Source organism: Medicago truncatula, chromosome 8 (genome assembly GCF_003473485.1).
Source record: "Medicago truncatula cultivar Jemalong A17 chromosome 8, MtrunA17r5.0-ANR, whole genome shotgun sequence".
In the NCBI taxonomy this organism is placed as follows: Eukaryota; Viridiplantae; Streptophyta; class Magnoliopsida; order Fabales; family Fabaceae; genus Medicago; species Medicago truncatula.
Window position 1 is genome coordinate 40,676,326 of NC_053049.1, and position 23,977 is coordinate 40,700,302.

Genomic DNA, 23,977 nt, shown 5'->3' on the forward strand with positions numbered 1-23,977 from the left:
ACTAGTTACAAACCCGTGCTTCGCACGGGTTCAATGACATATTTGATAAAAAAAATCTTTGAAAGAAGAGATGTTAAAACGACGGAACATTGTGATGCATCATAAAATATGTATGGGTTGATTAAGAGAGCATATAATCAGTTTATGAGATTAGGAATTGACATAATATTTAAGATGAAAACAATTGGAACTAATAAAGGAACCAATGATGTGTGAATTTACATATTATCCAAAATTATAAAAAAGAGTGTTGTTGTAATAGAGTTACCAAAAAATGATTGATACCCATATTTACATCAAATGAAATCAAGCAAAGAAGTAGCATCAGTGAGTGAAGATAATCTAGTATGGGATTAGAGTTAAGGTGCTCTGTTGAAAGTGCGGATCATGAACACTCAATCTTTATTTGGAAACGCCTTGAACGTGCATATTTTTAGGTGGCTTCTCTAGATCAAAAATTAACTTATCACTTACCTCTAACATATGTTCTCGGCAAAATTTGAACCATTGCCCGCCTAAGTATTTTTTGTAACTTGCCCTCTTTGCCGTTATCAAGCGACACTTATACCTTTTTTGAGCTTGTTTGTCGATGAGTGTGATTGTTTTCCGTGTTCCTTTTAGAAGTTATATATATGTACATTTCTTAATCATTTACCAAAGCATTATAAAGAGGTGCTCTATCGGCGGTAATGAGGTGACAGTTATACTGTCTCTGTGTCTGGTCATCAATGAGAGTGATAGTTTTGCACTTTCCTTTCAGAATTGTTCTTGACACCTCGTTTGGGAAATGCTAAATAGGAAAATAACTGCAATATTAGTCTAATGCATATTTACATGGATAAGATGTATGCGAATATAATTACATATAATTTATAAAATAAAGGTAGTGGACCGTCATAATATTCCTATAAGCTTAGAAGCCCTATGGAAGGACTTAAACACCCTCCGTAAGGACCTAGAGGCCTTCCAGAGGGGTTATTGGATTTAGGCGCGTCCTCCTAAAGGATGCCGCCCTCTTTAAACCTCCAGAAGCTTCTAGAAACCGCCTAAAATACTAAAATGTCCCTGTTGCTTGGAGGCCAAGCAACAGTAACCAAAGCCCACAGCATGCTATAAATACCACTCTAGAGATCATTCTCAAGGATCGAATAATCAGTCTAAAACCCTAGTATACGGAGAAAACCCTAGTTCTCTTTACCGTACTTTTTCGACAAGTACAGTTGGCGCCCACCGTGGAGCCCGGTAAAACTGACTCGGGCCACACTTCAATCCAACCTTGTAGGATGCTGTTGTCACTGACCTTCGCATCCGTCTCATCATCGAAGCCGCTAAGAATCACACCGCCATGAACCCTACCGACGCCGTCTTGAGAGGACATCAACAAACCGTAAAGCAGCGTTATACCAGATTATGTGCATGAGGATCATGATATATATTTAATTGGTGAATTAATTAATTTATTGTTTATTAATTCCTTTGTTGTAGAAGCTACGATCGAGATATGTTTTCAATCAGGCGAACAGATACCCCTCTTGGTTCATTAGGTGATGGAAGCCGTTGATTTATGAGATGTGTATCAAGCAGCCGCTTGACTTTTGTTTTGTCTCGACTGGTTCTATTTTATCTATTGTTGTAAATCGTAGGAAATAGCTATGTAAAAGAGACCTATATTGTACCACGAAGAAAAACAAAAGATGAATTTTGGGAAGAAATTCTCTAAACCAGGAATATATGTAACTTTAGGAAGATTCAAATTCTTATTTTTAAAAGAACAATAGGAACAATCTATAGAATACATATATGCATAATATTTTATTTTAACTGTTAACCAAAGACAGAGACATATATAATTGCTCCTTTTTTCAGTTTCTATTATTTACGGAGGATATTAACAAACTTCAGTCGTCTCCGCTGTTGAGAGTCTGCTCTTGATCAGTGCTTGGTCGGGCAATATTTTCTTTGTTTGTGCAGTGTTTATGCAACAACCTTATATGGCAGCTTATCACTATTCTTCACGGTGGAGTTTGCAATCATATTACCATCGTTATTTCAAGATTGCCATAAACATGGCGATCTCTACAACCTTCCCATAATCAGGTGCTTTGTTGCTGCCTTGTGAGCAGTCCAGGAACTCGGTTAGCATAAGTAATACAGAGGACACCGTGTCGGAACGACGTCATACAGACCTTATTGTCCAGACCCTGTTTACACTAATGAATAAAGAAAGCATGAGTATAGGATGCTATTGGTAAACAAGTTAAAGGGTGAAAAAGTTTGGAGGAGGAATCAAGATGACAAGCCAGGGCTACTGATAGCATCGATATGCTGATTTTAAGGCGATGACATATCAACTCATTTTGGCTGCTACAGAAACTAAAAGAGCATGGTGTGATCGACTTCACTGTAAGTTTTAAACTTTCATACCTTTGGAATCATCCATAAGAAATCAGGTACATATTTTAAAACTGCAGAAAAGTCATGAACTTTTAAGATGATGTTGAGTTTGTCTAGAAACATATTATGGTGTAATTGAAAGTGATAATCTTGTCCTTTTTTGTGAGAATACTATGATTATCTTTAAATGGTGTACTAAGAGAAATTATAGGAAGGCAGATTATGATCAGTAAATTCAAATTGCTTGAAAGTCCATGTCAGATTCATTCAACACATGTTAATGTACCAAGTTTCTAGTATTGATAGAGCTTGATCTCTACTTTTATAAATATCTTGTTAGTTAGGAAATATGTTTGTTTTACCATCCTACTAACTAGTAGTCAAGTATATAAGGTAGAATTAGCCTATTAAAACTGGACTTCTCGGCACGCATATAGTAAATTCCTTTTATTAGTTAAGAATTTGTTTAACATACTAGCTGCCAACAAAAATATCCTGATATGTTATTTCCTCCCATAGGAGCATATGCTAGTATCATAGCTAGCTATCCATATTATTAATCAAACTTCCTGTCTTACGATTGGAGTGGTATCATATAAATATAATATGTGGATAATCAGTTTTGCATGAAAGAAAGAAAAAAAAATGGACAATTAGATTTGGCTCAATATACTTGTTTATGCCTCGCTGGTCCATAATTCTAGCAACAATATTTTGTATTTATTCCTATGGGTGACTGAGTAGAGAAGAGTAGAAATCAGGGACAGGTAAATAGGAAAAAGAAAAAGAGTAGTTAATGCCCATTAAAGATTATTAAATATAATTTAAACTCTTTTATTTATTTACTTTGAAAGTTTGAAAGTAACCTTATATTTCAGATGAATAAACAAAAAAGAACTCGCCAAACAGCACACCAAAATGAAAATAGAAGCAATGGCCCCGCCGTTAAAAGCTTGAAGATAAAACATAGTTGTTTTAACCTTTCTCAACATTTGAGATTTGTTTTGCAGATCCCACAAAAAGATTATCGAGAGACCGTCCAAACTGGGTCAACCTTTTATAGGCTATAATCTCGGCGGCCCGATAAAAAGAAGATTATCGAGAGACCGTCCAAACTGGGTCAACCTTTTATAGGCTCTGAACTCGGCGGCCCGATAAAAGGAAGATTATCGAGAGACCGCCCAAACTGGGTCAACCTTTTATAGGCTCTGAACTCGGCGGCCCGATAAAAAGAAGATTATCGAGAGACCGCCCAAACTGGGTCAACCTTTTATAGGCTCTGAACTCGGCGGCCCGATAAAAAGAAGATTATCGAGAGACCGTGTAACACCCCGTTTCCCAAAAATCAATTAATTAATAAAACATGCATCAGAGTAATTTCCAAACGGGCATGTCACACTACATTTTCAAGATTTCTTAAATAGAATATAAAATCTATTTAATAAACATCCTTCAAAGTCATCATTAATTTTACAGCGGAAAATTTGCATCAAAACAACAACAACAACTGTTTAAATCTCCATAATTAAATCTTGGCATAAAAACCTTATCAACATAAATTCAACAACCATATGGCTACGTCAGCAATATTCAAAAATTGATATATAGGAATGAAAAACAATAAGAAAATCTCATCCCGTACGTATCAGAGCCCTAAGACACTTGAGCCACCACTCCTACTAATCTTTATTACCTTAGATCGATGAACAAAGCTCTACAGAATCTGATTCTCCCCACTTGGCTCTTCTCTTGGTTTTTCTCCCAAAACTCTGTTGTACGTGAAAACTGTTTCTCTGACTGACAGTTTCCATTTTCTAATAATTCAGTAAAACATAATCTCCCACTTAATTTCTATTAATTAAAATAAAACCCCCAAGACTCCAATTAATTCTATTTCTCACATTATTCTAATTTCCCACTTATTCTATTAAATAGTAAAATAACTCATTTAATAAAATATAACACACCGCATAATCAACATAATTATATAAAATCATATATATAAAAAAGACTTTAAATCAACCAATAATAATTAAATAACATTGGGGCGTTACAGACCGCCCAAACTGGGTCAACCTTTTATAGGCTCTGAACTCGGCGGCCCGATAAAAAGAAGATTATCGAGAGACCGCCCAAACTAGGTCAACCTTTTATAGACTCTGAACTCGGCGGCCCGATAAAAAGAAGATTATCGAGAGACCGCCCAAACTGGGTCAACCTTTTATAGGCTCTGAACTTGGCGGCCCGATAAAAAGAAGATTATCGATAAAAACTCACAGTCATAAAGACATTTACGTTATGAAGTTGTCTGCAATTCGTTTAAAATGAAACACAGGCGACAAGGACCTTTTGAATTTTAAACACCTTGTTCGCAGGACATCATTTATATTGAACGAAAAGATAATAAGGTAAACCTATACAGTTTCCAAGCAATTGTTATAAAGCAAAACATAAAATTAAGTTGTTCATTAGAATAGATAAATATCCGCTTACAGACACAAAGGCATTACAAAATTAAAAGATGCCCACAACAGCACAAAAGTCAAAAGCGATATAAATACGTGAATACCAAAATAAAGTTATCAAACGAGTTCTTTTTGAAGGCTCCTCCACCAGTGTATTCTAAAGAACTCGTAAAGAGTTAAAGCACCACGCCTTGTATCAAGACTTGTGCTTGGGTGGCTGTGGACCGTCATAATATTCCTATAAGCTTAGAAGCCCTATGGATGGACTTAAACACCCTCCGTAAGGACCTAGAGGCCTTCCAGAGAGGTTATTGGATTTAGGCGCGTCCTCCTAAAGGATGCCGCCCTCTTTAAACCTCCAGAAGCTTCTAGAAACCGCCTAAAATACTAAAATGTCCCTGTTGCTTGGAGGCCAAGCAACAGTAACCAAAGCCCACAGCAGGCTATAAATACCACTCTAGAGATCATTCTCAAGGATCGAATAATCAGTCTAAAACCCTAGTATACGGAGAAAACCCCAGTTCTCTTTACCGTACTTTTTCGACAAGTACAGGTAGCATAACTGATTTTAAGCTACAGAAAATGTAACATGACTTCTAATTTATCTTCCTATTATCATCCTATAAAGTCTAGATAAATGCATGCATGTACATTATATGTACCCCGTTGACCAATTAACATTGTTGAAACAAATGGAAATTAAGCATCACTTCCGCATGTGCATATATAGCTAGCACCATTTGACATTGATGTCTTCGAACATTTGGTGCAACTCTCATAATACAATCCAAACTGGTAAGGTTTGAATTTAGTTGTTTTCCAAATAGTGATGCAATATGTTTCCTAACACAAATTATGCATATGAAATAAAGAATAATGCAATATGTATTTTTAATTTGTGCGTAAATAAACTCAAAGCATGTTTGTGCATAAAAAAAGAAGACATTGACTAAGTTTATAAATTCAGCAATTGGCCTAACCTGAGACAGTTTGGAAAAATCGTTGTACGAAGTACGTTGAGAAGAAGTCGAACTCTGACTTAAGTTCTAACTGAAGCTTTGACTCTGAGCTTGAGAAGTGTTAAGGTCACGATAACAATTCAAGAAACATGGTCAAAAAACAATCAAATCGGATTATGAAATAATAAGTTACTCTAACACTGTATTGTGAAATCATAATGCAAACTTACTAAGTCTTAAACTTCTCAACATCCGGATGATGTAGGTTGATGAGCAGCCTCGAACCTGACCAATTGTTACATATATTTGGGTTGCCATTGACTATAAAATGGAAGCAAAGAACTCAAGCTAAATAGATGGTAAATGATAAAGCTACGGAGTATTTTTCCCATAGTGTTACATCAACTATATTCCCATTACATAAGGAAAGACATTTTTCGGGTCATTATCAAACTTATACAAAATTCTATCATCTGATGCTGACAAAATAGAAACAGCTGAATTTGGGTAAAAAAAATTGAAAAATAGTTAAAAAAATAAAAATTGGAAAATAGTTAAAAGTTATTAAAAATTATAAAAGTTATTAAAAATATAAAAAGTATAAAATAATTAAAAAAAATGGTGAAGGGCAAAATGGGAAATGCACCCTAAAATGATGAGGTGGCACTAACCACACCCCATCAATAGAAAATTACTAAAATGCCCCTCCTAAAGGCAAAATGGTAAAATCCTAAGGACTTATCTTTATAATATAGTAAGTAGACAACATACCATAATGAAAGGCAGCTATGAAGATAAACAAAGTAATTTGATACGAAAACTTTTTGTGCAAAAGTTAACGTGGATGTCTCATAACTAATTTTATGGTTGATGATTGAAAAATATAGTGTCATGCTAACTTGTACCATAAGGGCACAAGTTAAAGAGTTTGAAATAGAAATTAAAAATAAATTTTATATTGAAAATATAATTTCTGAAACTTTTAAGATATTGAATGCACAATTTAAAAAAAAAAAACCTTCTACATTTATCTTCTTAATTTATGCTTAAAGGGTACAAGTTAACATTTCAAAAAAAAAAAGTTTTAATAATAAGTGTTGTGTTATTTTAACGAGAATGAAACAACAAAATTTGAATGACTAGGACAATTTTAATACATGGTTAACTATGTTAAGGAGAAATGCTATGAACACTCATATGATTGGATGTGATCCATGTTGTACCACATTTTAGAAATGGATTCATGTAAAGTTGTGAGACCTATATAAATTTCATAGAAGAGTGAACATTAAAGAGAGTGCGAGTCTCACAAATTTACGTGAGATCCATTTCTAAAATGTCATATCCACTCGGATCACACCCAACAAAAAAGTGATTATTTGAGAGTTAAAAAGAGGGTGTACATTTTAATGATTAAAATAAGTGTCATAAGTCGGTCATTGATATAGTGCAATTAAAAAAATATCAAATTGTAGAATTAAACAAAAAAGTAAAGTTTAGTCATAAATCAAATAAAAAACTAAGACATTATCGTTAGATTTATGACCCTCTCAAAAAAAAAAATAGCCTTGTTACAACAATAAACCTCACTTATAAATAAAATTATACATATTTTGTGTGAAAAAAACTATAAAGTAGTTCAACATCGACACATAAAAATTATTTTAATAAAGTGCTCGTGGATAGAATCCCGACGGGCGAGGGGTAGAAATGAAAGTGCAGAAAAATATATCCCGACGACTAAATTAAAAACATCTACTTACACATTTATACGATCAAGAACATCGCTCCACAAAATAGTCAGTCTAATTTTTCCACAACTATTGCTCGCACACACCTTCATTTCTTTTTGGACACTTTCCTCTTTTGTACATGATTTCGATTTTTAAGCGGTAAAAAGAACGAGAATATAAACAAACAAGGAATGTCAATAAAAACAACGAACTTTGAGATAGGAGACCTACTAACTTAGACAGAACTCAGGAGTTACCGTCGAATCAACTCGTTGACCTTATACATCTAGTACACCTAAATCGTCAAATCGTTGTTTTTAGTAGAAATTAATTTAATTAATTTCTCAAACAATATAAATATAAATAAATAATATTTTCATATGAAGTAAAATCAAATTATATAGAATTCTTATTTTTCATAATTTGCATAAACCATTTTCTCCCTAACATGAATGAACTGATTATATTTTAGTGCATAATTCAATATTCTATTAATTTTTAAAAATGAAATAAAATTCAGTCAAAATAATAAAAAAAATGAAATAAAATGTTGATCCAATGAAAATGCAGTGTGACTGAAAGGAACCGTCGTTACTCTCCAGTGATAGGATATGAATTGAACAATATAGGCATTTCATTTTTGTATTTTAGCGTATAAAACCAAAACCCTCTTTCCCTCAATTCCATACTTCACTCTCTCCGCCTAATCCATAAACCTTATCTCTTCATTCCAATGGATTCTCAAACCCTATCTTCTTCTTCTTCTTCTCAATTTCACGAACCAATTAACGGTGCCGTTAACGGTCACGGTTCCGATTCCGATGACGGTTTTGTTAGCGGCGAAGAGGAGTCTGAACCTTCCAGGCCAATTCTCGTCAATCCAGACACCGTCAAATCTACCGTTGTTGAAGAAGAAGAGAGTTTCGATGATGTTTCTCCGAGACCTATTGCGAAAGTGACAGCTGATGATGAAGATGAAGCGGAGGAGGAAGATTTGGAGAATGGCGGCGATGATAGCGATGAAAATTTTGTTGATGAAGTGAAGGAGGATGAGGTTTTTGTTGAGGCGAACGATGGGAATGAGGTTTTTGTGGAGGCTGATGATAAGGGTTTTGAGGAGGGTGATGGTGGAACCGTTGTAACCAATAATTTGGATTCTGCGGTTTTGGGTGATGGTGGAACTGTTGAAACTAATAATTTGGATTCTGAGGTTGTGGGATTGGTTTCTGGTGATAATTCGGGGGTTGGTGTTGTTGAAAATGGCGATGGTGGCGGTGATGGTGATGAGAAGTTTACGAGTGATGGAGATGTTGTAGTTGATACACTGCAAGTTAATCCTTTGGTGGATGGAGGTGTTGCTGTTGTGGGGGGTGAAGAGGAAGTTAAGGTGTCTGAAATTGAAGAGGTAGTGGCGCCTGCACCTGTTGTGAACCTTGATAATACTTTTGAACCTATTGAGAAGGTTGGTGGGGAAGGTGTTTTTGATGTGGTTGGTGGTAGTTTTGAATCGTTTGAGAAGGGCGGTGAAGGTGTCGTGGATGATGAAGTTGTTGGTGGGGATGCTGAGCCTGCTGGTGTTGATGATGGTGGTGTACGTGAGCAGACGAGTGACATTGCTCCTACTGATAAGGTTGGCGATGTTGTTGATGAAGGGGTTGTTGTAGATGCCGAACCTGGTAACGTTGATGATGATGTTGCCCATGAGCAACTGAGTGACATTGTTCCTACTGAGAAGGCTGGTGATGTTGTTATTGATGAGGTTGTCGGTGGGGATGCCGAGCCTGATCAGGTTGTTGACATTGGAGTTGATGATGGTGTTGCACGTGAGCAAGTGAGTGACGTTGCTCCTATTGAGAAAGGTGAAGAAAGTTTAGAAGTTGTGAGTCGGAGTTTGGAGGCTGAGGAAGATGGGATAAGCATAGAGGGTCGTGCTGTTGAGGGTGAAATTGAGAGCCGTGTTGATGGTGCTGTTGAGGAGGAAGAAGAGAGCAATGTTGTTGAGGTGGAAGAAGAGAGCAATGTTGTTGAGGTGGAAGATGGGAGCAATGTTGATAATGTTGTTGCAGAGGAAGAGGAGAGTAATGTTGATCGTGTTGTTGAGGTGGAAGATGAGAGCCATGTTGATACTGCTGTTGAGGAGGAAGCGGAGAGCAATGTTGACCGTGTTGTTGAGGTGGAAGATGGGAGCCATGTTGATAATGCTGTTGAGGGGGAGGCTGAGAGCAATGTTGATCGTGTTATCGAGGTGGATGATGGCAGCCATGTTGAGGCTGCTGTTGATCATCACGTTGACAGAGAGATTGATGACTCGGTGTCGGATACGAAGGATGAATCAATGATCTTTGGAGGCTCCGATTCTGCTAATAAATACTTGGAGGAATTGGAGAAGCAAATTAGGGCAAGTGAGAGTTCACAGGATGACAGAATTGATGGCCAGATTGTAACTGACTCAGATGAGGAAGTGGAATCTGATGATGAAGGAGATAGCAAGGAGCTCTTTGATACTGCTACTTTGGCTGCTCTCTTAAAAGCAGCATCTGGAGCAGGAGGTGAAGATGGCGGCGGTATCACTATAACTGCTCAAGATGGATCAAGGCTTTTCTCTGTCGAGCGCCCTGCTGGTTTGGGACCATCACTTCAGACAGGTAAACCTGCGGTACGGTCAAACCGTCCCAATCTTTTTGGTCCTTCCATGAGTAGAGCTGGTACTGTTGTTTCTGATACCAATTTGAGCGTAGAAGAGAAGATGAAACTGGAGAAATTGCAGGAAATTAGGATAAAATACCTAAGAATGGTTCAGAGACTAGGTTTTACTACTGAAGAATCAATAGTAGCGCAGGTTTTGTATCGGTTTACACTTGCCGCAGGGAGACAAACTGGTGAAAATTTCAGCCTAGATGCTGCTAAGGAGAGTGCTTCCCGGCTTGAAGCCGAGGGAAGAGGTGATTTTGGATTTTCTATAAATATATTGGTTCTTGGTAAAACTGGCGTGGGAAAGAGTGCTACGATAAATTCAATTTTTGGTGAAACCAAGACCAGCTTCAGTGCATATGGTCCCGCTACTACTGCTGTGACAGAAATTGTTGGAATGGTTGATGGAGTGAAAGTAAGGGTCTTTGACACACCAGGTTTGAAATCTTCTGCATTTGAACAAAGTTACAACAGAAAAGTCTTGTCTAATGTGAAGAAATTGACCAAAAATTCTCCCCCTGATATTGTTCTTTATGTGGATCGCCTCGACCTACAAACTAGAGATATGAACGATTTGCCCATGTTGAGATCAGTTACTACTGCCCTTGGTCCATCGATATGGCGAAATGTGATAGTCACTCTGACTCATGCTGCCTCTGCTCCTCCGGACGGGCCATCAGGTTCCCCACTAAGTTATGATGTATTTGTTGCTCAAAGAACTCATATTGTTCAACAAACCATTGGTCAAGCTGTTGGTGACCTACGTCTTATGAATCCAAGTTTGATGAATCCAGTTTCTCTTGTTGAAAACCATCCTTCATGTCGGAAAAACAGAGATGGCCAGAAGGTGCTTCCTAACGGTCAAAGTTGGAGACCTCTGTTATTGCTTTTATGTTACTCAATGAAGATTCTCTCAGATGCTGGTAACCTCTCAAAAACTCCGGAAACAGCTGATAACCGCAGGCTGTTTGGTTTCAGAACCCGCTCCCCACCACTTCCATACTTGCTGTCTTGGTTGTTGCAGTCACGTGCTCACCCCAAACTCGCTGATCAAGGTGGGATTGACAATGGTGATTCTGATGTTGAAATGGCTGACTTATCTGATTCTGATGAAGAGGAAGGTGAAGATGAATATGACCAGCTCCCACCATTTAAGCCTCTTAAGAAGTCACAAATTGCTAAGCTTAATGGAGAACAGAAAAAGGCATATCTTGAGGAGTATGAGTACCGAGTGAAACTTTTGCAGAAGAAGCAATGGAGAGAGGAGTTGAAAAGGATGAGAGAGATGAAGAAAAGAGGAGGTAAAACTGTTGAAAATGATAATGGCTTTATGGGGGAAGAAGATGAAGAGAATGGAAGTCCAGCAGCTGTGCCTGTACCATTGCCTGATATGACGTTGCCACCATCCTTTGATAGTGATAATCCAGCCTATAGATACCGTTTCTTGGAACCAACTTCCCAGTTGCTGACAAGGCCGGTCTTGGACACCCATAGTTGGGACCACGACTGTGGTTATGACGGTGTTAACATTGAAAACAGTGTGGCCATCATCAACAAATTCCCGGCAGCAGTTACTGTTCAAGTAACAAAAGACAAGCAAGATTTCAGCATTCACTTGGATTCATCGGTTGCCGCTAAACATGGAGAAAATGGATCGACCATGGCAGGCTTTGACATTCAGAACATTGGAAAGCAGATGGCATACATTGTTAGAGGCGAGACCAAATTCAAAAATTTCAAAAGAAATAAAACTGCAGCTGGAGTATCTGTGACATTTTTGGGTGAAAATGTGTCCACCGGTGTGAAACTTGAGGATCAACTAGCACTGGGGAAACGATTGGTATTAGTGGGGAGCACTGGGACCGTGCGGTCTCAAGGTGATTCTGCTTATGGAGCCAATGTTGAAGTGAGGCTTAGAGAGGCAGATTTTCCAATTGGACAGGATCAGTCTTCATTGAGTTTCTCTCTGGTGCAGTGGAGAGGTGATTTAGCCTTGGGAGCCAATTTCCAGTCACAGATTTCTCTTGGGCGAAGCTATAAGATGGCGGTTCGTGCGGGATTGAACAACAAGCTTAGTGGACAGATCACTGTGAGGACAAGTAGTTCAGACCAACTTCAGATTGCCCTTATTGCTATGCTTCCAATTGTCAGGACTCTCTACAAGAACTTCTGGCCTGGTGCTAGTGAGAAATACTCCATCTATTGAGTTCTTTTGCATATGCTGCCAGTTAAGGATGTAGACTATGAGGTAATAATGTCATACTGAATCTTTTTATTAGTTTCGTTTTGACTATTGAAAGTTCTGCTATATTTCCATTTTTCACCTGAAAGTTGTACTGTAATTGAGATGCAACCGACAAAGAATTTACTCATAATTGTTTTCTTAGCTTCTATTTGAATAAATGATAATGTCAGATTATGCCTATTCTGTTATCCCTGATTCTACTTTGCTGCTTCAACTTTTCTTTATTGGTTGGATATTATAATATGTTTGAATTGAAGTCTTGGACTATTTTGCTGAGCAATACCTGAATATCAATATGCCAATATTCCCCCTTTTTGTTTATCTCTAGCATGGTATCCAAACTTACATTCTATAGACAAACAATGTGTGTTTTGCTTGCAGGTTTGAGTGAGGTGGTTTATGCGAATTAGGAATACATGGCTTTAGCGGCAATTCTTCTTCCTTGTCAAGGTATTGATATCTTAGAAAATAAAATTAAATGGGCTGTGAATTAGGAAACAATGTCTTTAGCAATGCTCAGGTTTTGTGAACTGGATTTAGAGTTGCAAAGAGGTTTTACAGTTCCCAGCAAATCAACTTGAAATTTTGTTTGTTGTTTCACTCAATGACTATTCATAATATTGTATGGCTAAGTTTCTCCCTTGGTTTCAAATATTTATTTTACTCCTAGAATTGTGGAGTTCGATATTATTGATTTTGATTTATGGAAAAACTTGGGTGGAGTGCTCAAGATACTGTCCCTTCTGTTTCCGCCTAAAATTACCCGGTAGATGGTTTCCTCCCGGTGCACCCTCCTCTAGATATGCTTGCAGGAAGTCATTATGTTAGGCTATTTGAAGAAGAAAAATTGTTCCAAAATAATTGATCAATTCATTTTGGGTTAATTAAGTTTTTGGTTCCTATAAATATCTGCAGTTTTGTTTTTAGTCCCTATAAAAACAAATCACACTTTTTAGTTCCTACAAAATTTTCCGTTAGTGGTTTTAGTTCTTGTTAAATTAAAATTTGTTTAATTATGCTTAAACTTTTAAATTTTTGAAAGATTTTTTACACACATGATAATAGTGAATACACCAATACTTGACAAGGTCCTTCAAAACTATTTCTATCTCACTTTCACTTATACGTTTTTTCTTATTATGTGTGAAATAAACAAAAAAAACTTGCCTATTTTGGGACAAAGGAAGTATATCTTTTTGAAAAGAAGTTATTTGAACAACTAAGAAGTTGTTGGACAACGTATAAAAATATGGTTGTTATACGATTATGTGATTTTTTTTGTTGGCTTCTCCTCCTCCTTTTGTCAGATGGACAATTGTTTTCACTGTATTTATATACAATTCTCGGATTTGTGATATTCAAATAACACTTGAAAGAATTATACTTTTAAAGTGCTCGATTCCCGTGATATTGGCTGAGTAATAGAGTTTTTTTTTTTTGAACGAATAGAGTTGAACGTAAATCAATTCTACAAAAAAAAACATTTAATCATGGCAAAATCAATTTCATACCTTTATAATCAATTTTGACATCCAAAGAGTGAAACCAAACATACACTTAACTATCAATTCTCTTCAATTACCCTCGTGATAACTCTTTCTCAATATAATATGTTTGTCGTACGAATCATTAAATTGGAATGGAGATTTTCTGTATCTATTTTTCTGCTGTGTTATTTATTTTATACCTATAAAATGTTCGACTGTAATCTAAAGATACAGATAAAAACTACAGTTGAGTCCCTTTTTTTCTTTTCAAAATTAGTAAATCTGCTTGAAATGATGGCCATACAAGATTGCTTTGTTATTAACGATAGATATGATGGCCATACAGGATTGCTTTGTTATTTTTCCCCTAACATGACCGTAATTATGATGTTTTTTTTTTTTTAACTTTTAATTGCTTATGAAGTTAGGAATTGTGTCTTGGTTTGAATTAAACAGATAAGTATAACCAACGAGGTCCTAGGAAGGAATGTTTGCTGACAAACTTTTTCCCATTTATCAGTTGTTTCTCTATTTTCTGTCTCATCGTTTTTGATGGCAGACAACCATCAGTCTGTTATCTGTCTTTCTTTCCGGACAAGTAATGTGACGTGAACACTTTGGGTTTTGTAATCATTCGGATCATTATTATAAGAATAATGTTATATGAACATTTTTTTTTTTTAAGGAGTTATATGAACATCTGTTTGTGTGAAAACCAAATAGACAACCATATTTTTTTAAATAAAAGTATGTGTTGGCACAAAAATCAAAGTAATAAAAAGAGAAAGTAAATATATAAGGTAAGTATGAGGGAGAAAGTTGTCACAAAAATTGTTATAAAATTTAGTTGTACAAATATCATTTATCTCATTATAAACACTCCATTTGATAAAGAAATGAAATTCATTTATTCATAATCTTTCTAAGTTTCTTCAATACCAACCCACCACACTAACTTTGATGCCAAGGTGTTTGTTTGCTAGCAGTTTCGTTCTCCACCAAAGCAAATGGTACTGTGACTCTGATGAGCCTTTCTCATATGATCTTAATCCAAATTGTCTCCACCAACAAAAACATTGATGAGACAAATCTTTAACAATTATCATTGACCCCTTGAAAAATTACAAAACGGATCATCTCTTTTGCATCGCTCTCTCCTTCTCCCTACTTCCAAAATATGTGTATAGGATCTTCTCTCTTGATTTTCAATCTAAAATTTAGACAAAGATAGACTCGAATATTGGACCGAGGTAGAATGAGAGGATCAAATATAAATAACTATTTTGAAATTTTTATTGTTTTTAATATTAAAACAATTGTAAATTAAGTGATTGAGCTCAAGTGATAAATGAGTTTCATAAAAAAAACAAATCTTTTAAGAGAACCTATAGATTTATGAAGAGAACAATTTATTTATTAAATTTTACTCATGTATCGTTTCCCCATAAAAACTGGAAAGTTAATACAAAAAAATAATATCAAAACAATTGTCATCAAGAAAAAATATTCTCCTTTTCTCACGTAAAAAGCTATTACAAGATTGTCCAACAAAATAAAACTAATACAAATATTTCAAAAATAAAAATAAAAAGTAATATATTTTTATAAAATAAAAATTAGTGATATTTTAGATGCATATCCAGAATCTCATAAAATTGGGCTTTGAACTCAGTAAGCAACTAAGCCCGGTTTAGGTTCTGTAGACTGATCTTCATTTTGTGGAAGAGGAAAGAAAAAAACCGTTTCATTCCGTGACGGTTGTGAAAATGGCAGAGAAAGAATCAGAATCAGAATCAGAATCGATGAAATTAGGTTCAGAAGAGCTTTCGAGCGAGTTTAAAACTCTCGTTAGTTCCGATGATCTTCGTTCCCTTAACCATTTACAACACACTATGTATGTATATTCCTCTTTCATCTATTTTGTTTCTTTAATATTCAATTTCAGATTATTAATACTATTAAATTGAATTGAATTTCAGATTGGGAAGGTTGCAGGATAGTAATGCAGTTTTATCACATTTCAATGATTTCTCTCAACATTGTTTTACTCAGATTTCTCCTGATATGGCTAGAAACACACGTGTCTTGAAGTCTATCAAATCTGATCTTGATTATATTTTTCTTAAACTTAGGTATTCTTTTTTAATTACTTCTTATCTTTATTTACTTGAAATATAACATCAAATTTTTATAATTTCATTAGTTTTTATACATATTTTTTAGGCAAAATAATCATTGCATTTTATTAAGAATCAAAGAAGCAATACAAGGTGAAAATTGTTAATAATCTTGGGGCTTAGGTCAGTTATGGACATTGTCGCCTTATTAGCTAGACTATAAGATACATTGTTTGCTTGCTTTGTAACGAAACTAACACTTGAGTGAGTTTTGAAAAAGCGAAGGAGTACAGTCCTTGATAATAGCTCTGAAATCTGAATTGTATTCTCTTGGAAAATTAATATGATCAAAATTCAACTACAAGCTTACATTCAAGCTAAAAAATAATACGATTCAGTTATGGACTGTTGGTCTACTGACCCGTCTTCAGTAGGCGTGTTGCTTCTCCCCCAAGAGTTGGGAAGCAGGCAGTATGGTACTCCCTCTGCACGAGCCAAAATAACTTGATTCTGCGTATTGAAAATTCTTAATACTGGTATAGATGTCTATTTATTAATATTGTGTGTGTAATCATCTATATCATTTCAAATTTGCATTTTTTTCTTTAATCATAAAAATTAAATTTTTAAGATTATTTTCTTGTGTGAAGTAGGATTTTTCTTTAGGTCTGTTCACATAATCAAAGAAATACGAGTCTTTATTTAAACTTCGCCCACTTTAGTTTGTCGCAAAAGGTGCTACAATTGTTGAGGCAAGCTTCCAGAAAAATTTCAGCAACTTTTGCAAATTGAGGTTGCATGCACTACATTATTAGGGATTCTTTTGTTGTTCAGGCAAGGGGTAATGTAGCACTAATGTTTAGACTAAATATAGTTTTAGTCTTTGATCTTACTGTTTTGGAATCTTGTAAACTAATTTTTTTTTTTACAAAACGGAGATAGGGGAAGAACACAAAGGATATGGATGTTTTTGAACATTATGTTGGTGAAGTTATCATTGGTGATAACAGTTAAGGATTGACATCAGGGGTGATAACAAGAGCATCTGTTGCTAGAGAAGCAAATGATCACTAGAAGCCAAGCAAAATGTTGAAGATGAAGTTGTCTTTGGTGATTAAACAGTGAAGGAGTTTCATTACGATAACTAGGGCATTTGGTGGTAGAGAAACAAGTGAACACTAGAAACCAACCCAAATGGTAAAGTTGTCTTTGGTGGTGTTGAAAGTGAAGCATTTACAATTGGATAATAACAAGGCGATATGGTGTTAGAGAAGCATCTAAACGCTAGAAGTCAAGTATAGAACTGAATCTTAGACATTGATTCCTTAGGTGACTTGAACTGATTTCTAGTTTTACTAATGTAACCTAGATGGTTTGTTTATTAGGGCCATCTTACCCGTTTTGGTTAGGTACAATGGTTGATAAACATACAGAGCTAATTTTATCATGGAGTGAGGGAGCAGATGAACAGTAGAAGAAAAAGGGTTAGGAGAGTAAAGCTAATTTAGCACACTGCAATGACATAACCTTCTATTTCTATATATGTTAGCTTATTTGCATGTTTCTATTTCGTTGCATTATAAATTCAAGTTAAATCTTCAATCAACCTTGCCTTTTGCAGAAACATGAAGACCAAACTTTCAACAACTTATCCAGATGCATTTCCTGAAGATTCTACGAGCAACGTTATTGACAGAAGACCGGATCTTGAAATGCCTAAGTAACTATTGTATCGAACACAGTCATACAAACGTGTTTCGCAGGAGACCGGATCTTGAAATGCCTAAGTTATACGAATGTGTTTATCTTTTTTTTTTTCTTATTAGCTATAATGAATTATTGATATATTCCTGCATTGTTTTCTTCATTTCTTGTCCAAAAAGAAAAAATTGCATCGGTTTTCATTGTTTTACTAATTTCTTGCCCCTGCACTTCATTGCTAACAAGTTATGCATTTTGCTCAATAGAAGACATGTTATTTCAGGAGGAAACTACATGGATGAGTAACGAAGAAAGGCTAAGGTGACCTAAAAATACTTTCGTTGGCCTGATAGATTCTTATAGTTGTTTACTCTCACAAAAAAAGCACAACACAATTGTCACCGAATCAAATTTACAATATTGATATGATCGGAATAAGATATAGAATCAAATGTACAATATTGATATGATCGGAATAAGATATAGAATGGTTAATTTTTTTTGGTTGAAAGATGAAATGGAAAGGTCCATTGAAAACTCACACACAAGTGGAGGAACCGGAGTTCGAACCTCCGCCTAACAATCTCGCGATCTTTGCCAATTGAACTAGGACTTTTGGACCAAAATTGTTGATTTTACTCCAAGTGAAATGGAGTTTTCCCAATATCATTTGGTTTTAGGTCGCTTACACTATTTGACAGGTGTATGCTGAAAAAATAAACTGGTTTTTTTTTTCTGCTTGACGAACTTTCTTAATATTTTTCTAAAAATACAACTTAGTATTTTTTATTTTTTTTTGAAGAGGTACAACAACTTAGTATTAATGAATGGTCGAAATTCAAGGATAAACGAAAAAAGAGAAGCCTGCCAAAAGAAATTGTTGGTCACCGCCGCTGCTTCCCCACAACATCTCCACTTCTCTACGCTTCCCTTATACTTTAAGCAATCTCTTCCAAACCAAAAATCAGTATATCTAAAGCATGTACATTTTTTTAACTTACCGACCCACGGCGCCGAACTAGCATTATTAAATCCCATCTATCTATGACGTTAATTCGTTAAACCTTGACACATTTATTTTTTTGACAAAACCATGTCACAAATGTTATAACCTAACACCGGTATAGAAATGTAGAAGGAGGAGGGGATGAAGGACTTCCATATCACCGTGTTTTTTACTGAATTACCACACTACTTTTCATAAGATACCTGTTAATACTATAGACAGGAAAGGAAAAGATTATACGCAGCGTTCAACATTCATTCTGCTAATGGTTAAATCACATATGATGGCATGCGCAAAGCAAAATTTCGGAACATCAGATATTTAAGATAATACAATACATATTGCAGTGTGAAAGTAACAAACAAGATACGTCAACTAAATATGGTGAACTTCATAGCCAGAAAAACACCCCATTACATAACAGATTGTCCACAAATATTCTATCTTCTGTATGCGCAAGTCAATCTTCAAAAAGTAAATTAAGAAACAGACTAAACTAGACCCAAAAGGAAAAATTAAAACTTAAAGCAAACTATATTTCAAATGCTTCCCACCTTGCATCTACCCCGTGTGTGAAACAAAAAAGAAAGCTGTTCCCCAACAAAGTAGATATAAATTTACAAGACAGGAAACGACCAACCAAGTAAAAAAAACGAAAAAGGAGAGAGGAGGATAAAAAGCAAACAAAAACCATATGAGTATCTTAAGCAGAAATCCTAAATCCCAAAAACCCCTAGGAGTAAAAATAAAATCTGTTAGGAGCTAACCACTGTAAACAAAACCCAATCATAAGGGGTTGGGTTGGTGCTAGCATTCTATCTACTAACTCCGCTCAGCCTATCTCAATATACAGATCTCACTAATCACCAATCATCTTCACAAAGCAAGAGAAAGCGAGACGGATCCAATCAGAGGCGGGACCAAGTTGCTGAGTGTAGCATTGCAAAAAAACAGTATAAGCCATTAAACTCAATCACCGCCATTGTTGGAAACAGTAGAGCTTAGCAACCATTAGCAACACCATTGGGTACAATTTTACTCTCAGATACAACAGGTTTAGCACCCTTTGGGGCATCTCCAGTTGTTGGAACAGCTCCATTCTCAGAATGTTTGTTATCATCATTGTCCTTGGCTAGGGTAGACTCTTTGAGCAACTCAGAGTTGACTTCAGATTTTTGAGTATTGGTTTCCCCATTCACCTCTATCTTCTCATCAGTAGGCTTCCCTTCCCATACCTGCAATGGAAAGTAAAAAAATATTTAAACACCGAAGATAATTTATCACAGAAAAAAAAAATGAGCTAACTGGAATGGTAGAAAGTCTTGCCTGCTTTGGGAATTGCTGCTTGGCTTTCTTCTCCAAAATAGTCTTCTGACGGCCCTCATAGAACCCAAAATCATCCAGAATGCATGTCTTGCTCGAGTATTCCTTAAAAATTTTGAGCAGCTTCAGACCTGGCTCCAACATTATCTGCATTCATGAACTTGGAAGATCAGATGAGAGCACAATATTGTAACCACTATACAACTACATGAGCAGAACTTAAATTACCTCCTGTGTATCCCGACTGTTGGTGACAGGTTTGTTCTCATTGTTTTCCAATGTAATGTGCCTCAACACGTTGTTAGGAACATCCTTAACAATGTGCCACTTCAAAGGAAAACAGCCCATCCACTTGTCTTGCTGCCAATACTCCAGACTTTTGTTGAAATCAACAGGACCGGTCATCTCTGCTAGCCCAACAAATTGTCCACTGGTATTAACCTGCAAATGAGTTTAATGTGAGACAAAATATACCAAATAAAACAAAGGAAACCATAATTTGCACCAGCTATAAGACACTTACAGAGAACAAAAGGAATATAGGGCAGCCACCAGATTTTTGCTGGGCCTCTTGGTAGGCAGCATCAAGCTTCTTGTTGCCATTTTGAGTGCTGGCCCACACATTATACTTGATGCTTTTATGAATGTCATCCTCGCTGTAAGACTTGATGACAAAAAATTTAGCATCGGTGTATTCTTCTGGAAAATCAGCCTTGTTATATTGTTCACGGTCTGGAGTAGTACTATTCTTCTCTTTCTCTTCATCAACAGTGTTCACTGGCACATTCTGCCCTTTGACGGTCAGAACAGTTGGAACAAAAACTTTTTGGTTCTTACCACCCTTGGCCCTAGGTCCCCTGTTCAGTTCATTCAAACCATCCGTGTTCTCATTGCCATACCCAAAGTAACCACCATTTCTTCCCCTTGTTTTGTATTTGTTGTCCACAGCAAGCCAAGCTCGCCCATTTGTACGAGAATCATAACCATGTGTTCCATAACCCATACCTGATCTAACAGAGTTCCCATACTGACCATATCTTGTGTTCGGATACATCCTGTTAATGAAGCCGGGGGTGGCTCCCATGGCAGGAATTGGCCTAGGATGGTGCAAGCCCTAACACAAAGAGAAAAGATACCAAATTTCAATTAACATATATAAACTCAAGCAAATACAGAACAACGTGAGAATTGTGCAAATTAGTTATAGCAAACTTATAACCAAAAAACAGACTTATTGATTTACTGGCTAACATCTACTATACAAAAGTGACATCAAAGTACTGTGCATACCATATATTGAGAATTGGGGCGGTAAGTCTGGTTCCTTGAAGCAGTACCGTTGTTGCCACTTGATATTGAGGATGAGATTACTGTGCTACTTACAGGCCTTGGCTGCCCATCTGAAAATATTGGGGTATCTAGCCATAGGTTAGGTGAGCGTGCTCCATCAAAACCATATCTGGGATCTTGATAACCACCAGATGTAGGAGTGCGACCTGGCAAATCAAATCACCTCTTATAAATCATTCAACAGAAAATCGAATATGAATTTCGATAGGGCTGTTCAACAGGTGCATCAAAATTCTTACCTTTAGCATTCACACCATTTGTGCCAGCATTGGTATTTCCATTAGCTGCTTCCACAGAAAGAGGCTTTTGATCAGCAGCTACAGATGTGGAATTATCACCCTGAGGATGGGCAGCAGAAGTTGGCGTGAATGGCCCACTGGTTGGTGTCAACGGCTGAAAAAAGGGAGGATACTGATAGTGTTGAGGGCCATACAACTGACCATCATTTCCCATGGTTGGAACTGGAGAACCAGCTGGAGAGTAGGGAGCATAGGGTGCATATCCATATCCATGGTGATACACCAGAGACGACCCATTATCCCCATAGACTCCCTGAAAACACCAAGTAAATAACGTAAATAAATAAAACATAGGCAACAGCGTAAAACCTGACTAAATTTAAGGGGGAAAAACTAATACTTACAGAAGTCAAATCAACTCCATCAGCATTCAAATATTCCCACTCACTGCCAGTCCCATCATAACCTACAACAGACACACATATCAGATCACATGAAATTGCAATATCCATTATACATAATGTTCATAGGATCAATACATAAACTTACCACCATAATAATACGAAGGGTATCCATTTGGAAGATAGCACATGGCGGGATCCATAAAGTCCTGCAACACAGGGGTTACGGAGCGTTCATACGACGGGATCTGGCCATTCAGAGCATTTCCCGAATCATACTGGTTTCCTGTAGCCTACACAAAGTTGAAAAATTGATTCAGCACATCAACAAAGAGCATTCAATCATCTTCCATAACTCTAATCAAATAAAACCACATATATGCAATTTTATCACGAACTATGAATTAACTCAACACATCAACACAAGTGCATTCAATTATGAAAAATTCAAAAAATTTACCTTCTTGTTTGGCTCGGGAATTTCCAAGGACTTCGGCTGAGATTCTAATGAGAACTTCTGCAACAATTCAGCTGCTTCTGTAGAAACAATAAAGTGAAGGAAAACAACAAAACGCAAAATTGAAGTTCACATGAAACACAAAACAATAAAATTCAACAAAAAAACCAAATCCCAAAACCTAGATTCAGCTCAATAAAATTAATTTCAATAAAAAATTTCAAGCAAAAAAAATTCAACACAAACAACACAAAAAAACGAAATCAGTTGGATCTAATCAACGGTTGATGAAAATAGATAAAAAAAAATAATAACAAGTTCAAAATAATTGAAGAAAAAACGAAGAAGGATACGATCCGCGGGATTTGCAACGGCAGCCATATCGGAATCAAAGATGAGATCTCGTTCTTTCTTCGAATGAATTCAAGAAACAGAAACCCCCAAAAATGAATCTGAATCTGAATCAAGGATAGAGAGGGTTTAAGCCCCAAATCAAAGAGATGAGAAACCCTAAAAGAGTGATAGAGAGAGAAAATAGAGAGAACGAGTCTCGCAGCCGCCAAGGGTTTGGGTTTTTGGGGAGAGAGGGTTTTGTTTCACCTAAACCAGTGATTCAAATAGCACCACTAACACTTACACTCTTTCTCTCACCCGCGGGTTACTTTGTGATCTCATTGTTCTTTTCTTATTGGTGGATCTCAACACGTGGTGGAATATTATTGGTTTGTTGTTTCTGTGTATTTTGAGGCGGTGGGTGAGATTAGTGTACCCCGTTTTGAATCTTGAAGATGCGTTTTTATGGAAACCCTAATTGGAAAATGACACGAATGTCCTCGTCCAGCTGGATTTGTATTAGCCCCTCTTTTTTCGGTTTTTTGTGAGGGCGCCTTCTGTCATGTGCTCCACCACATATCATGTGTTTTATTCATTCATCCTTCAAGTTTATGAAAACACATCCAAATAAAATATCTAATATGTGATGAATGACTTTGTTGGTTTTTTCTTAGGATTGATAATTTAGTTGACAGTGGATAAACTAGCATGTTGAATTTATAGTTTTTTTTATGAACAAACTTACAGTTGAATATTAGTTACTTGAATCATTTTTAAGTCTACTGGGGTCTATGAAAGTTGTGGAAGTGTTGGAATTAATCAAAAATATATAAAACTAGACAATTTAGAAATCAACTCGTATGTTTATGTTTATAGTGTCGCATAAGAAAGTTAAGAGGAGAGCTATGTTTTGAGGAAGTTGAGCACACATGCTGAGAGCAACGGAAAATGCGACCTGGATAAATCAAGCCCAGATTGGGGTGTCATGCATCCCCGACAACGAGAGGTTTCACGCATTATCCATGTAAATTGTTGAACAAGGCTGATTTATATAGACCACTTCGTTTAAGCTAAGA

At 36.3% G+C, this 23,977-nt stretch overlaps 3 protein-coding genes across 4 annotated transcripts; 2 read left to right on the forward strand and 1 right to left on the reverse strand.

The window, feature by feature from the left end:
• The first annotated feature begins 8,161 nt into the window (after nucleotides 1–8,161).
• On the forward strand, nucleotides 8,162–13,217 carry LOC11422615 (translocase of chloroplast 159, chloroplastic). The gene is made up of 2 exons (XM_003629873.4): nucleotides 8,162–12,490; nucleotides 12,869–13,217. Exon 1 carries the CDS (start codon nucleotides 8,285–8,287, stop codon nucleotides 12,446–12,448), a length of 4,164 nt encoding a protein of 1,387 aa, XP_003629921.1. The 5' UTR covers nucleotides 8,162–8,284; the 3' UTR covers nucleotides 12,449–12,490; nucleotides 12,869–13,217.
• A 2,399-nt stretch (nucleotides 13,218–15,616) lies between these two features.
• On the forward strand, nucleotides 15,617–18,007 carry LOC11408211 (kxDL motif-containing protein 1). 2 transcript variants are annotated; one of them, XM_039829684.1, is made up of 3 exons: nucleotides 15,617–15,868; nucleotides 15,954–16,106; nucleotides 17,034–17,658. In XM_039829684.1, the coding sequence occupies exons 1-3, from the start codon at nucleotides 15,741–15,743 to the stop codon at nucleotides 17,110–17,112; spliced, it is 360 nt and encodes a 119-aa protein (XP_039685618.1). In that variant the 5' UTR covers nucleotides 15,617–15,740; the 3' UTR covers nucleotides 17,113–17,658. The 2 variants fall into 2 exon arrangements, with proteins under 2 accessions (XP_039685618.1, XP_003629922.1); XM_003629874.4 differs by lacking the exon at nucleotides 17,034–17,658 and adding an exon at nucleotides 17,713–18,007 and having other exon boundaries at nucleotides 15,625–15,868.
• Nucleotides 18,008–19,153: 1,146 nt separating this feature from the next.
• Nucleotides 19,154–23,175, reverse strand: LOC11413827 (YTH domain-containing protein ECT4). The gene is made up of 10 exons (XM_003629875.4): nucleotides 22,922–23,175; nucleotides 22,572–22,648; nucleotides 22,260–22,404; nucleotides 22,115–22,176; nucleotides 21,711–22,023; nucleotides 21,412–21,617; nucleotides 20,645–21,235; nucleotides 20,350–20,562; nucleotides 20,125–20,268; nucleotides 19,154–20,033 (listed from the first exon to the last, which is right to left on the reverse strand). The coding sequence occupies exons 1-10, from the start codon at nucleotides 22,947–22,949 to the stop codon at nucleotides 19,800–19,802; spliced, it is 2,013 nt and encodes a 670-aa protein (XP_003629923.2). The 5' UTR covers nucleotides 22,950–23,175; the 3' UTR covers nucleotides 19,154–19,799.
• Nucleotides 23,176–23,977: the final 802 nt, after the last annotated feature.

Coding starts and splice junctions, on each gene's coding strand:
- LOC11422615 (XM_003629873.4), top strand. CDS start 8,285: ATGGATTCTCAAACCCTATCTTCTTCTTCTTCTTCTCAATTTCACGAA.
- LOC11408211 (XM_003629874.4), top strand. CDS start 15,741: ATGGCAGAGAAAGAATCAGAATCAGAATCAGAATCGATGAAATTAGGT. Junction 15,869..15,953: donor AACCATTTACAACACACTAT/GTATGTATATTC, acceptor ATTGAATTTCAG/ATTGGGAAGGTTGCAGGATA. Junction 16,107..17,712: donor TATATTTTTCTTAAACTTAG/GTATTCTTTTTT, acceptor TGCCTTTTGCAG/AAACATGAAGACCAAACTTT.
- LOC11413827 (XM_003629875.4), bottom strand. CDS start 22,949: ATGGCTGCCGTTGCAAATCCCGCGGATC. Junction 20,269..20,349: donor ACAGTCGGGATACACAGGAG/GTAATTTAAGTT, acceptor TCATGAATGCAG/ATAATGTTGGAGCCAGGTCT. Junction 20,034..20,124: donor AGCAGCAATTCCCAAAGCAG/GCAAGACTTTCT, acceptor TTTCCATTGCAG/GTATGGGAAGGGAAGCCTAC.